Raw genomic sequence first — 14,179 nt, 5'->3', positions numbered from 1 at the left:
AAAATTAATAGGTTTATTATCCAACATGATTTTTTAATCTACCGGCCTTACATTGGGGAGAGTAAATTTGATACAATTAGTTTTATTTGAATTTAATAACATATTGTTAGCAGTAAACCATTTTAAAACATAAGAGATAGCACCGTTTATTGCGTCCAAATCATTAATATGTCGATTGACTTTGAATACTAATGAAGTATCATCAGCAAACAGAACTATGTCAGCTATCTTTTCTACCATATAAGGAAGATCATTTATGTAAACTAAAAATAAGAAAGGACCTAAAATAGAGCCCTGAGGAACACCCATTTTAATACTAGTTCCCTCAGACTTTACACCATTTAACCACCACCGCATATTCCACATCCTACATCATCTCCTATTTTGGACCCGTCTGTAAACCAAACTAGGTCATGCTCTGAGTGAGTCGGTGTATTTTGCCATTCGTCTCTTCCAGATATTTCGATTTTGTAATATTGTACAAAGTTACACTCTGGTGCCATGTTGTCTTCAGGCATTCCCAGAATAGGATCACTCATTATCGAGTCTTGTATAGTTTTTATGGCCAGGGAATGCCAAGATATCCTCCTTTGGGAACTTATTCTGAGCATATTGGCTTTCGCCTTTTCCTGTATAAATAAAGGAAGGGGTGTCAAGTCCAATAATGCGTCTAGAGCTGCTCCCGGCGTGGTGCTCATGGCTCCTGTAATAATCAGACAAGCAATTCTCTGTAGGCTGTTTAACTTGGTAACAGATGTGTATTGGAGGGTTTTTCGCCACCAGATTGCGCAGGCATAGGTGGTAAGCGGTCTAATCACTGCTGTGTAAAGCCATAGGGCAATTTTGGGGTCAATTCCCCATCTGGACCCCGCTACCCGTCGGCTTATTCCCAGAGATGTTTTCGTCTTTTGAGTTATGTTGTCTATGTGTGTGTTCCTTGTCAGTTTTTGGTCGAAGGTTACGCCCAGGTCCAGGCAGCCCACTTGACTTCTTTGGAGCACTCTAATATTCTTCCATTTACTTTAGGCATGACAAGTTTGTCAAGTTGCTTCCTTTTTGTAAACGGAACAATTACTGTTTTATCAGGATTTACTTATAATTCATTTTCCTTACACCATTTAACTATGATGTTTAGTGCTCTTTGGATGCGGTCTGATATGGTTGTTGCACAGAACCCTCTGACCATGACTACTAAATTGTCTGCGTAGCCTTGTACCACCTTGGTTTTTGGTCATAACATCTAAGAGCTGGTCTACCGTTAGTAGCCACAGCAGTGGCGATAAAACACCTCCTTGAGGGCATTCTTTGGTAGGTCGGATTTCTAACGTACTGTTATGAAGAGTAGTTTTAATTGTTCGATTTGAGAGCATTGCTTTGATCCATTGAGTGGTGGTTTCATCCACTTTCTTGCGGATGAGTCCCTGTGAGATGGTCTCTATGGGCGTGTTATCAAAAGCACCCTCAATGTCGAGAAATGAACATAGAGCTATTTGTTTTTCCTCAATGGCCTTCTCGACCTTGTCGGTGAGATCGAGCAAGGCGGTCTCTGTGGAATGTCCCTTGCGGTAGGCATGTTGATTCCTGTGCAAGGGAGCATTTTCGAGGATTGTAGCTCTAATGTCCAGAACCTTTTCCATGATTTTTATTATGAAAGTGTAAGGTTTCTTCCTCTGATGTCGTATAGGTACCATTGGGCCTTTTCATAAGTCCAATTTGGTTATTTGGCGCCTTGGCAAGCATTTTGTGTAATCTGGATCCTTGAGGAGTCTGAGTTATCTTCTCGTAGAAAGCACGCCATGATGCTCTTTTGGCTTCCCTAATTTCGCAGTAGTATTCCGTTTGGGCTTTACTATATTGGGCCCATTCAGAAGGTCCCTTTTTAGCCCTGTTGGATAATTTGCGAGTTTTCCTCCTCAGCTTTTTCTAGACTCTTGTTCCACCAGGGTGTTTTACATTTGGCGGTTTTGGTTTTGATGGGACAGCTGCTCTGGTAGGCACTTATTATGCCATTTAGAAGTATGTCCACAGCGAGTTCTAGTTATAGAGTATATTTGATACTCTTCGGAAGGTCCGCAATTAGGCTTGTAAGACCTTCTCTGTATTAAGGCCAATCTGTAACCTTTGGGTTTCTGTAGAGTATGGGGATTGAGTCTGTTGCAGCCTCAATTGTGAATCTGATGTGCTTGTGATGAAAGACATGGAGTTCTCTTTGCTGACATGCCAATGAGTGATATATTCGGCCAGTTTGTCGGTCGCGAGTGTTATATCTAGTACCTCTTGTCTTGTGGCAGTGACGAACGTCGGTGTGCACCCTGTATTTAGAATTTGAAGACAGTTGGTTAGTATAAAATCATCAAGTGACTTACCTCTGGTGTTGATGTCAGAGCTTCCCCAGTTTGTGTGATGGGCGTTTGCATCGCAGCCCACGAGGAGTTCGGCCTTGTGCTTACGGGCGTATTCCACCACAGGCTGTAGGCCGGTTGTCGGGTATTTGATGATTTTGTTGTTTTCATCATGTCCAGGTAGGTATGCAGAGCAGACCAGTACTTTTGACCCTGTGCATCCAGGGATGCTTTGCCCTTAACGTTTAACTTAAAAACTTTAGGACCTCTGTCTAAAACTTTATAAGGATCGGTATATGCTGACTGGAATGCTCCACGTACTGTGTCATCTCGTAAGAAAACGTGACTGGTGGTAGCTAAATCTTTATAAATAAATATTTTGCCAGTACTGTGACGGGACGCTGGACAGGGTTGTAAGTTTTGTGCAAATAATTTAAGTCGGGCTGTGAAATCAGTAATGTCTGTGGTACCGTTTAGGCTGGAGTGAAAAAATTCTCCAGGAAGTCTTAAGGGTTCACCATATATGATTTCAGCCGATGAACTTTGTAAATCCTTTTTAAAACTAGAGTGTAGACTGATCTACTGTATATCTTGCTAATAATGTTGACACAATGATTGAGATACTAAACAGAAAACTGGTGAGAATTTATGATAAACACGCACCGATTCGTCCTGTCCGTGTTAAACATGCTCCTGCGCCTTGGCTTACTCCCATTATTAGGAGATGTATGGCCAAACGTGACAGGGCTAAAAGTCGATACAAGCACGAGAGATCACAAGTAAACTTTGATATTTACAAAAAGCTCCGCAACATCTGCAACAGAATGTGTAGGGATGCTAAACGCCGATATATTCATTCTACTATATTAAACCTTAATCGGGTTCAAGTATGGAAATTTCTCCAATCGCTGGGTGTTGGCAAGTCCTCTGAATCTTGTCAGAGTGATTTAGATCTCAATGCGTTAAATAAGCACTTTTCTTCTTCTCCTATTACCCTTAGTAGTCTGACCAAAGCTAATTCAGTCTCATTTCTTTCTAATCTTGCCCCATCCGATTGCCCTTCATTTATTTTCAGTGCCATCACCCTAAAAGCTGTTGGGAAGCGCATTCATTCCCTCTCCACTAAAGCCATTGGTAGGGACAACATTAGTCTCAATATAATCATTCCTGTGTTCGAGGGCATTTTGCCTGTGCTCACTCACATTATTAATTTTTCACTCGGGCACAGTGTCTTTCCATCACAGTGGAAAAAGGCTTTTGTCATTCCGCTTCCTAAATCCGCCAATCCAAAATGCTTCTCCCAATTTCGCCCCATATCCATTCTTCCATTACTATCCAAAGTTCTCGAATCAGTTGTCCACAATCAGCTATACAAATTCCTTTCCACCCATAATCAGTTATGTCCGTTCCAGTCAGGGTTTCGTCCCTCCCACAGCACTACCGGGGCACTCCTCAATATTACCGAGGATATACGACATATATAGGCTATGGATTACACTAAATTGACTGCTATTATTTTATTAGATTTTAGCAGTGCATTCAATTCTGTCGATTATGACATTCTCCTTGGTGCCCTCCGTGCCGTTAAAATCTCTAGTTCTGTTATAGAATTGTTCTCCTCTTTTCTTTTCGGTCGCCAGCAATGTATTAAGACTAATGAGGGTTCCTCTGACTGGACTACTTTAACTGCTGGTGTACCTCAAGGCGGTGTACTTTCTCCATTCAAATTCAAAAATCATTTATTCATGTAGGACATTTTAGCCGCTTATGAACGTCAAGTTTTTACATTAGAATTTTTTTTTCCCTACCGTCCATTACTTTTTTCTGTGTTTATCAACAATATTTCTCGAGCCATTACTTCTCCCTTCCATCTGTATGCGGATGACTTGCAATTGTATTGTCACTGTTCATTGTTAGACGTGACACAAACAATTGCTGCTTTAAATAGTGATCTCTTGGCTATTCAATCGTGGGCCAGTTCGTTTGGCCTCATTGTTAATCCGACTAAATCTCAAGCTTTGATAATTGGTAGTAGCAGACTAAGGTATAAGGTGAATTGGTCTGTAGTACCTCCACTTGTTTATGAGGGTGTTCAGATAGAATATGCGGATAGGGTAAAAAACTTGGGTATAATTTTGGATAGCACAATGTCATGGACTTCTCATATAAATGATATTAGTAGATGGATACACTTTTCATATCACTCTCTTAAACGTCTCCAATATTTTCTTCCATTCGGTACCAAAATTATGCTCGCACAATCTATTTTACTTCCCATTTTAGACTATGCTGACGTCTGCTTCTTAGACATGACTGAGGAGCTCCTTAATAAACTAGAGTGCTTACAAAATTTAGCAATAAGATTCATTTTCAATTTGCGCAAATATGATCATGTTTCCGAATTCCGCGCTCGGTTAAAGTGGCTCCCAATCCGTCAACGACTTAATATACATATCCTGACCATGTTATTTAATATTCTTAATGATCCCAATTCCTACCTTCCTACCTTCGTTCTTGCTTCCAATTGTTACCACCTCCCTCAAGACCCAAACGCCTTTGCCGTCACTCAAGGACACTTAAGCTTCCAAGTTGTAAGTCTCAATTTTTTTTGTTTGCACCAGTTTTTACTCACACAGTACCACATATCCCACTGTTTTAGGTTGACTGGAAGAGATCACTTCTAGGGATAAGTCCACCATTGCTCACATTGTCTCCAAATTATAATATCTTAGTGTTATCTGTGCAATAAAGAATATATAAAAGTACTACGAATCCCTAATAGAACTAATGGTAGAAAATCCGTCCAGTTAGTCTTAGCGTGGCATGTTATGGCGGTTTTTAGTTCCCTATGAAAACGTTCGACTAAACCATTAGAAGCAGGGTGGTATAATGTAGTTCTACGGTGTTGGAAACCAATCATCAGAGACAGGAATTTGAAGAGTTCGGATTCAAACTGCTTTCCTCTATCTATGACTATGATGCTTGGACAATCGAAACGAGAAATCCAACCTTGCAATAAAGCTTTGGCTACAGTTTCAGCGGTTATATCCATAATGGGTATTGCTTCAGGCCATCGCGAAAATCTATCGACTGCTGTGATACAATACCGATAACCGTTCGAAATAGGGAGAGGACCTATTAAATCAATATGAATGTGTCGAAATCTTGCACTTGGGAGGTGAAAAGATCCTAAGTGCGCTGACACATGACGATTGACTTTGGCACGTTGGCACTGTAGACAAGACCGTGCCCATTCTCTGCAATCCCTACGGATTCCGTTCCATACGAAACGTTGCGTAATCAGCTTAACAGTGGCGCTAGTCCCTGGATGACTCAACGAGTGCATGTTATCAAAGATTTGTTGGGGCATTATTTTCGGAATGCAAGGCCGGGGAGTTGGTGTGCTGACGTCACAGTACAGCTCGTACCTACTTCCAGGGATTTTAATTTTCTGAAGCCGAAATGATGTGCCCTCTTCGAGAACAGTTTTGAGTTCATTGTCTGACTCTTGGGCTTTAGCTAACGAACTGAAATCAATTATCTCCAATTCCTCAATGCGCGATAACGTGTCTGCGACAACATTATCCGTACCGGAAATATGTTGTACGGTGGAAAATTGGGAGATAAAATCTAAATAGCGATACTGCCTCGGGGAACAACTAGATTTTCTGGAATGAAAAGCAAAGCTTAGAGGCTTATGATCGGTATAAATAGTAAAATCTGTCGCTTCTAACATATGTCTGAAATACTTAATAGTTTGATAAATTGCAAGGAGTTCGCGATGATACGGCGAATATTTACGCTGTGAGAGACTCAACTTATAAGAGTAAAAAGCTAACGACTACCAGGAGCCTTCCTTCTTCTGTTGGAGAACAGCTCCTACAGCTGTATCTGATGCATCTGTGGTAACAGCTAATTGAGTTTGGCAGACTGGGTATGCGAGGAGTGCTGCATCACAAAGACTAAGTTTCGACTCTTCGAAAGCTAGTTACAAATCTCCTTTGAGATCGATAGGGTAGTTACCTTTGACTGACCCTTTCAATAGAGCATTAAGCGGTGCTTGGGTTTCGGCTGCGCGAGATATAAAGCGGCGATAGAAATTTAACATGCCAAGGTATCTCCTAAGCTGCTTGACAGTTGTTGGTTTAGGCAAATCTTTAATGGCCTTGACTTTATCATCGAGGGGTTTAATACCATGGGATGATATATGATATCCTAAAAAAGTTACTTCTGATTTTCCGAAAAAGCTTTTTGAGGTGTTTATCAAAATATCATATTCCGACATTTTTGTAAAAAGTTGACGGAGATGTGCCTGATGTGTAATGCTATCAGGAGAGTATACTAAAAAATCGTCGCAGTATGGGTAAACAAAATCCATGCCGCGAGTCAGCTCGTCTACGAATCTCTGAAACGTTTGGCCTGCATTACGTAAACCAAAGTCATAAAAGGAAATTCATAGAGGCCGAATGGTGTAGTAATTGCCGTTTTCGGTATATCCTCCTTGTGGACAGGTATCTGGTTAGAAGATTTCACCAGATCAATTGTGGAAAAGATTTTACAACCAGAAAGTGAGTGTGTGAAATCATTTATATGTCTCACGGGGTACCTATCCGGGATGGTTCGTGCGTTTAACATACGATAGTCACCGCACGGACGCCAACCGTCTTTTTTGGGTGCTAAATGTAAAGCTGAAGACCACGGGCTGTCCGAGGGTCGGGCAGTTCCGTTCTGAATCATTATGCTGAATTCCTGTTTCGCGATTTTATATTTATCGGGAGCTAAACGTCGAGGGGTACATGAAACGGGCGGTCCTGGGGTAGTGCGAATGTGGTGTACTGTGTTGTGTAACGTGGTAAGTGGAGTGCCTGCAGGCCGAGTTAATTCGGGAAATTCAGCGAGTATAGAGTGGTACGGAGAATTACCTAACTGTACTTTAACCGATGAAATTACGCTGCTATCTACATCTACAACTAAATTATAATGCGACAAAAAGTCTACGCCGATTATAGACTTCCTTACATCCGCAATAACAAAACGCCACAAAAAATCTCTTCTTAAACCTAAATTTAACTTAAAACTGATGTGCCCGTACGTGTGAATAACAGTACCGTTCGCGGCACATAGTTGATAGTTAGTTCTTGGCCGTCGTTCTTTTAATGCTGAATATGGATACACACACAAATCACTACCTGTGTCCACTAAAAATTGTAATTTAGAGTTCTTATCGGTGACAAATAGGCGACCATGGTTATTGGGGCAATCGTCTGTCGCCATTACCGATCGCCTTGGAAGTTTTTCGTCGCAAGGTTTTTGGCATCTATTGGCTCACCGTTGCCTCACAGTACATTTATGAAAATATTATGTATACAAGGAAAAACTTAGATAGTTTCAAGAAACTTAAAGACTGTACAAGTAGAAACTTATGCAATAAAAATAAGCTAATTTTACCTAAATGCCGTCTACACAAAGTTAGTAATTCATTTTATGGTAATTGCGTAAGATTCTATAATAAACTGCCAGAGTCTACGCTAAATCTTACAGAGAGGCAATTCAAATCTTATATTAAACAAATGTTATGTAAAAAAGCCTATTATAAGATAGATGAATTTATAGATGATAGCAATATATAGCAAGAATAAGTTTATTTGCGGACAACGTTATAATTTTAATTTTCATACTGCTTTCTTGATATATGATAGCGTAGCGGCTTTTGTATTGATTGCCGCATGCATCCTTATGTAAAGTGCGAATACTGTAACTACCATATAGTAATTTTTGTAGCTGTGACGTGGTCGTGTGGAATGAGTAGTCATGCTCACTAAAATGTCCAGACATGTGGCGGCGTGGTGGGCCGGGTCAATGGGCTCCCTAAAATATGGTCGAGCGCAGTGATGGCTGGCTCATCCGTCATACTCGTGAACGAGTGCTGCTTGTAGGGACTGGTCTGCTCTTATCACTACGACTGATTTAATCTTATTGCATGATTATATTTGACCCAAAAAATTAGTGCTTGTTGGTAGTTTGTATTCACACGTTTCGACTTGTAAATGTAAACTTACAAGGATTATTTAAAAGAGCAACACACAAGTTTCTTGCTCGTTCTTCTTGTGATGAGACAGCTTTCCGAACGAGTGGTAGATAAAAAACAAATTGTTATGACTATTCAAAAGTGCTTAAATTAAGTTTATTTGAATAAATGATTTTCTATTCTATTCTATTCTATTTTAGACCCGAATTTAAAATGGTACCAGCACATAGAATGCTTCTGGTACGCAGATCGAGATCTAGTTCGGCTGTAGCTGCGTCGTTTTTCTTCGGACAGTGCTCTGGGTCTCGACCTATCCTTTTGCATAGTAAGCGTATTTACCTGTTGCGTCAGCTTATCTATATGCTTCGCCATTTTGTCAATTTTGTCATTAACAGTGCTTTTGGGAACCAAAGCAGAAGCAGCATGGGGTAACGGAGGTGCAATATCATGGATGCGGTCAGCGAGATCTGCCAAACTGTTCAACGAAGATGCTATTTGTGATGCAATAATTATTTGCATATTGTTCGGTGGTCTGTTGCTCCAGATGGTATATCGTATGAAATCTTCTGGTACATCTGGGCCAGCGAGATGATGTAAGTGGCGAAGAAATTGGGGAGAAGGAGGTTAACAATATGGAAAAATGAAAAGTCCAGAATGATATGGTTTAAACACGGGCGTAAGCAGATGTAGAGAACAAGGAGCTTATTATCGAAAGACGTGAGCTTCTCGTAATCTTTGAAACCGGCTAACTTTCTTGTCGCTGCGGTCCCATTGTTTACATTTGAAATTTGATTTGTTTACATTAATCTGCCTCGGCCGGCGGGACTCCAGCGCAATGCAATGTGCTAGAGAGCCATGCTATAAAATATATTATTGCTATTAAAAGTATTTTATGTATGTATTTAAATAGTGTAATATATATATAAATGTATGTGTGTTTAATACTATATTATTATGTATAAATATGTGTATAAGTACCTCCTAAGCTGCTTGGGCACATCGGACACTTGGTTAATGAGTTTTAGAATTTTTATTTTAGTGAATAGGTAGTTTGCTAAGTAAGTAAGCATAGATAATATAATATTTCATAGTATAAGTAAGTATTTATATAAACCATTCGTCAAAATTTTCCGCAAATATAGTAAAATCCATTCCACGATTTTGAAGTAAATGGAGAAACAAAACGAAGATGATCTTCTCATGACTAATATGAATTATATGGAGATATTAAAGACACTCATGTATTATTACATTTTTACAGGAATCGCCAACAAGCTGACATGACTAAGGTTGTACATGTTTACAATAATACAGATTCATTTAAAATTTCTAATTTAGTCTAATCAATGATCGTAACCGGAACAGACCTACAAGCAGCACTATTCAGCAGTACGAAGATGAGTCAGCCATCATTGCATTCGACCATGTTAGAGGGACAATATTGATCCGGCCCACCAATTACTTCTATATTAAAAAAACAATAAAATATGATACTAATTTTATTATTATAAAAAATAAACATAGCTTACAAGAATATATACTTTTTATACATATTTGGAATAGCAAACATTATTCATAATATTCATGCATGCTTGCATACATTGCATTCATACAATATTTATTTTCTCCATTGCACGCCCTCGGACACTTGGTTAATGTGTTTAAGAATTTTTTTTTGTGAATAGGTAGTTCGATACGTATAAGCACAGATAACATAATATTACATAGTATAAGTAAGTATTTATATAAACCATTCGTAAGAATTTCCCGCGAATATAGTGAAAACAGTATTAAAATTCGTTGCATGGTTTTGAAGTAAACGGAGAAACAAAGCGAAGATAATCTTCTCATGACTAATATGAATTATATAGAGATATTATAGATACACATGTACTGTTACATTTTCACAGGAATCGCCAACAAGCTGACAATGTTATCCGTCGCCTATATACGTACAAAAACAGCACCATATACATAAGTCATCACATGACATACCCCTAGTTCTGAGAAGTAACACATTATGTCTCCGTAGTTTATAATTTCACTAATATAATTTCAGTGTTCATAACCCGAACAGACCTACAAGCAGCACCATTCACGAATATGACAGATGAGCTAGCCATCATTGCATTCAACCATATTAGAAGGAGCATATTGATCCGGCCCACCACACTAATAATATAAATGAATAGACTCACCATTCTCGATAGCAGTAATTACTGCAATATTAAAAATACAATAAAATATGACACTAATTTTATTATTATAAAAAATAAACATAGCTTACAAGAATATATTCTATTTATATATTTGGAATGGCAAACATTATCTATAATATTCATACTTGCTTGCATTCATTGCATTCTTACAATATTTATTTTCTCCATTGCTCGCCATCGGACACTTGGTTAATGCGTTTAAGAAATTTTTTTTAGTGAATAGGTAGTTTGATAAATATAAACACAGATAACATAATATTACATAGTATACGTAAGTATTTATATAAACCATTCGTAAGTATTTTCCGCAAGTATAGTGAAAGCCGTATTAAAATCCGTTGCATGGTTTTGAAGTAAACGGGGAAACAAAGCGAAGATGATCTTCTCATGACTATCATGAATTATATGGAGATATTAAAGATACACATGTACTGTTACATTTTCACAGGAATCGCCAACAAGCTGACAATGTTATCCGTCGCCTATATACGTACAAAAACAGCACCATATACATAAGTCATCACATGACATACCCCTAGTTCTGAGAAGTAACACATTATGTCTCCGTAGTTTATAATTTCACTAATATAATTTCAGTGTTCATAACCCGAACAGACCTACAAGCAGCACCATTCACGAATATGACAGATGAGCTAGCCATCATTGCATTCAACCATATTAGAAGGAGCATATTGATCCGGCCCACCACACTAATAATATAAATGAATAGACTCACCATTCTCGATAGCAGTAATTACTGCAATATTAAAAATACAATAAAATATGACACTAATTTTATTATTATAAAAAATAAACATAGCTTACAAGAATATATTCTATTTATATATTTGGAATGGCAAACATTATCTATAATATTCATACTTGCTTGCATTCATTGCATTCTTACAATATTTATTTTCTCCATTGCTCGCCATCGGACACTTGGTTAATGCGTTTAAGAAATTTTTTTTTAGTGAATAGGTAGTTTGATAAATATAAACACAGATAACATAATATTACATAGTATACGTAAGTATTTATATAAACCATTCGTAAGTATTTTCCGCAAGTATAGTGAAAGCCGTATTAAAATCCGTTGCATGGTTTTGAAGTAAACGGGGAAACAAAGCGAAGATGATCTTCTCATGACTATCATGAATTATATGGAGATATTAAAGATACACATGTACTGTTACATTTTCACAGGAATCGCCAACAAGCTGACAATGTTATCCGTCGCTTATATGCGTACAAGAGCAGAACCATATATGTACATAAGTCATCACATGACATACCCCTAGTTCTGAGAAGTAACACATTATGTCTCCGTAGTTTATAATTTCACTGCTACATATATCTAAATCTTTAAACTAGCAAGGTGCTTGGTGGCAGAAATTATTGAGACAAAGGTACCCACTATAGATGAATATTACTAATATTTATCTACGTGGGTTAAGCTTCTTACAGCTTGGGCTTCACTACTTCTGTACTAAGATAAAACGCTTAGTACAATATCCTTACAAATATTATAAATGCGAAAGTAACTCTGTCTGTCTGTCTGTCAGTCTGTCTGTCTGTCTCGCTTTCACGCCAAAACTACTGAACCGATTTAAATGAAATTTGGTACACAGATAGTCTAGACTCTGAGAAAGGACATAAGCTACTTTTTAATGCGAAAAAAAGGTTGTAAGGGGTTGAATTGGGGATGAAAGATTGTATGGAAGAAACGTCATTTTTGAAGCTAAAAGCTTGAAACTTATTTTTGAGGCTGTTGATTAAAAATAAATAAATATGACATTCTAAGTTTGTAAAAATTTTACCATTAGGGGTGTAAAATAAAATAGGGGGTGAGAGTTTTTATGTAAATTCGTCATTTTTGAAGCTAGAAACTGACTGATTGATTTTTTAAGCTGTTGATTATAAATAAATAGGCCATCAAAGTTTATAAAAATGCTACCCTTAAGGGGATAAAATAAAATCCCCTATTTTAGTAGTTTATGAAAGTATTTATAAACTTATTTTTGAGGCTGTTGATTAAATATAAATAAATAGGCCATCAAAGTTTATAAAAAAATACCCTTAAGGGTCAAAATTTTATGTAAATTCATGACTTTTTAATCTAGAATGATGAACCTTTTTTCATTGGCTTGTTTTGGGTTTATTTATTAAATACCTCACTAATATTATAACTCTCGATCTCCTTTACACGCCAAATATACTGAACAGATTTAAATAAAATTTGGAACACACAATCTAGACCCTGTGTGTGGCGAATTAACTATTATCGCGCGGCAACACCGTTGCCTAGTTACGACAGACGAATAGAATAACAGGCCTGTCATTCGAGGCCGAATCACGTTCTTGTACATACCTATATATTCATTGTAAATATTTCGTAATTATAAATATGTACATAACAACAATCTGGACTCATCATTTCACCTCCTTCTTTCCCGCTGTTGCTACAAGAACACAACATAAACACAAATAATAGCGGTAACAATAAAGACGCTAAATGTGAATGGATATAGGGTACTTTTTAGTGTGGAAAAGGGTTGTAAGGGGGTTGAAAGTGTAGGTGCAAGGTTGTATGGATATATTGCCATTTTCAAATACTGAAACTGATTTTTATCTAAATATATATAACTCAAAGGTGACTGACATAGTGATCTATCAACGCACAGCCCAAACCACTGGACGGATCGGGCTGAAATTTGGCATGCAGGTAGATGTTATGACGTAGGTATCCGCTAAGAAAGGATTTTGATTAATTTTACCCCCAAGGAGATAAAATAGGGTATGAAAGTTTGTATGAAACTTTGTCAATATTAAACCGATCGGGCTGAGACTTTGCATGCATAAAGCTACTATGACGTAGGCATCCCCTAAGAAAGGAAACAAAAGTAAAGCCGCAAAAACTATTAATAATAATAATACTTCTTAACGCGAGCGAAGCCGCGGGCAAAAGCTAGTATACATATATATATATATCGAGATATTATAACTAATTATGAATATAATTTAAAGCAAACTTTATTTCTAAATCTTTATTCATGGTATTTGAAAAACGAGATGAAAAAGTTTCAAACAAAGTTGTCCATGTTTACGATAATAAAGATTAATTTTAAATTTCTAATTTAGTCTAATCAGTGTTCGTAACCCGAACAGATCTACAAGCAGCCCATTCACGAGTATGATAGATGAGCCAGCCATCCATTGCATTCAACGTTGTTAGAGGGAGAATATTGATCCGGCCACCACGCTAATAAATAATATAAAAGAATAGACTCACCATTCTGGATATCGGTAATTACTGCAATATTAAAAAAACCATAAAATATGATACTAATTTTATTATTATAAAAAATGAACATAGCTTACAAGAATATATTATTTTTATATATATTTAGAATGGCAAAAATTATTCATAATATTCATGCATGCTTGCATACATTGCATTCATATAATATTTATTTTCTCCATTGCTCGCCCTCGGACACTTGGTTAATGTGTTTAAGAATTTTTTTTGTGAATAGGTGGTTTGATAAGTATAAGCACAGATAATTTTCATAGTATAAGTAAGTATTTAT

At 37.4% G+C, this 14,179-nt stretch overlaps 1 protein-coding gene across 1 annotated transcript; it reads right to left on the bottom strand.

The window, feature by feature from the left end:
• Positions 1-1,118: 1,118 nt before the first annotated feature.
• LOC131842012 (uncharacterized) lies at positions 1,119-1,691 on the bottom strand. Its single transcript, XM_059190444.1, has one exon. It carries the CDS (start codon positions 1,689-1,691, stop codon positions 1,119-1,121), a length of 573 nt encoding a protein of 190 aa, XP_059046427.1.
• Positions 1,692-14,179: the final 12,488 nt, after the last annotated feature.

Source organism: Achroia grisella, unplaced genomic scaffold (genome assembly GCF_030625045.1).
Source record: "Achroia grisella isolate CSIRO2021 unplaced genomic scaffold, CSIRO_AGI_Agris_v1 utg204, whole genome shotgun sequence".
NCBI classification, from domain to species: Eukaryota; Metazoa; Arthropoda; class Insecta; order Lepidoptera; family Pyralidae; genus Achroia; species Achroia grisella.
This window is presented reverse-complemented; position numbering and strand designations above follow the sequence as displayed.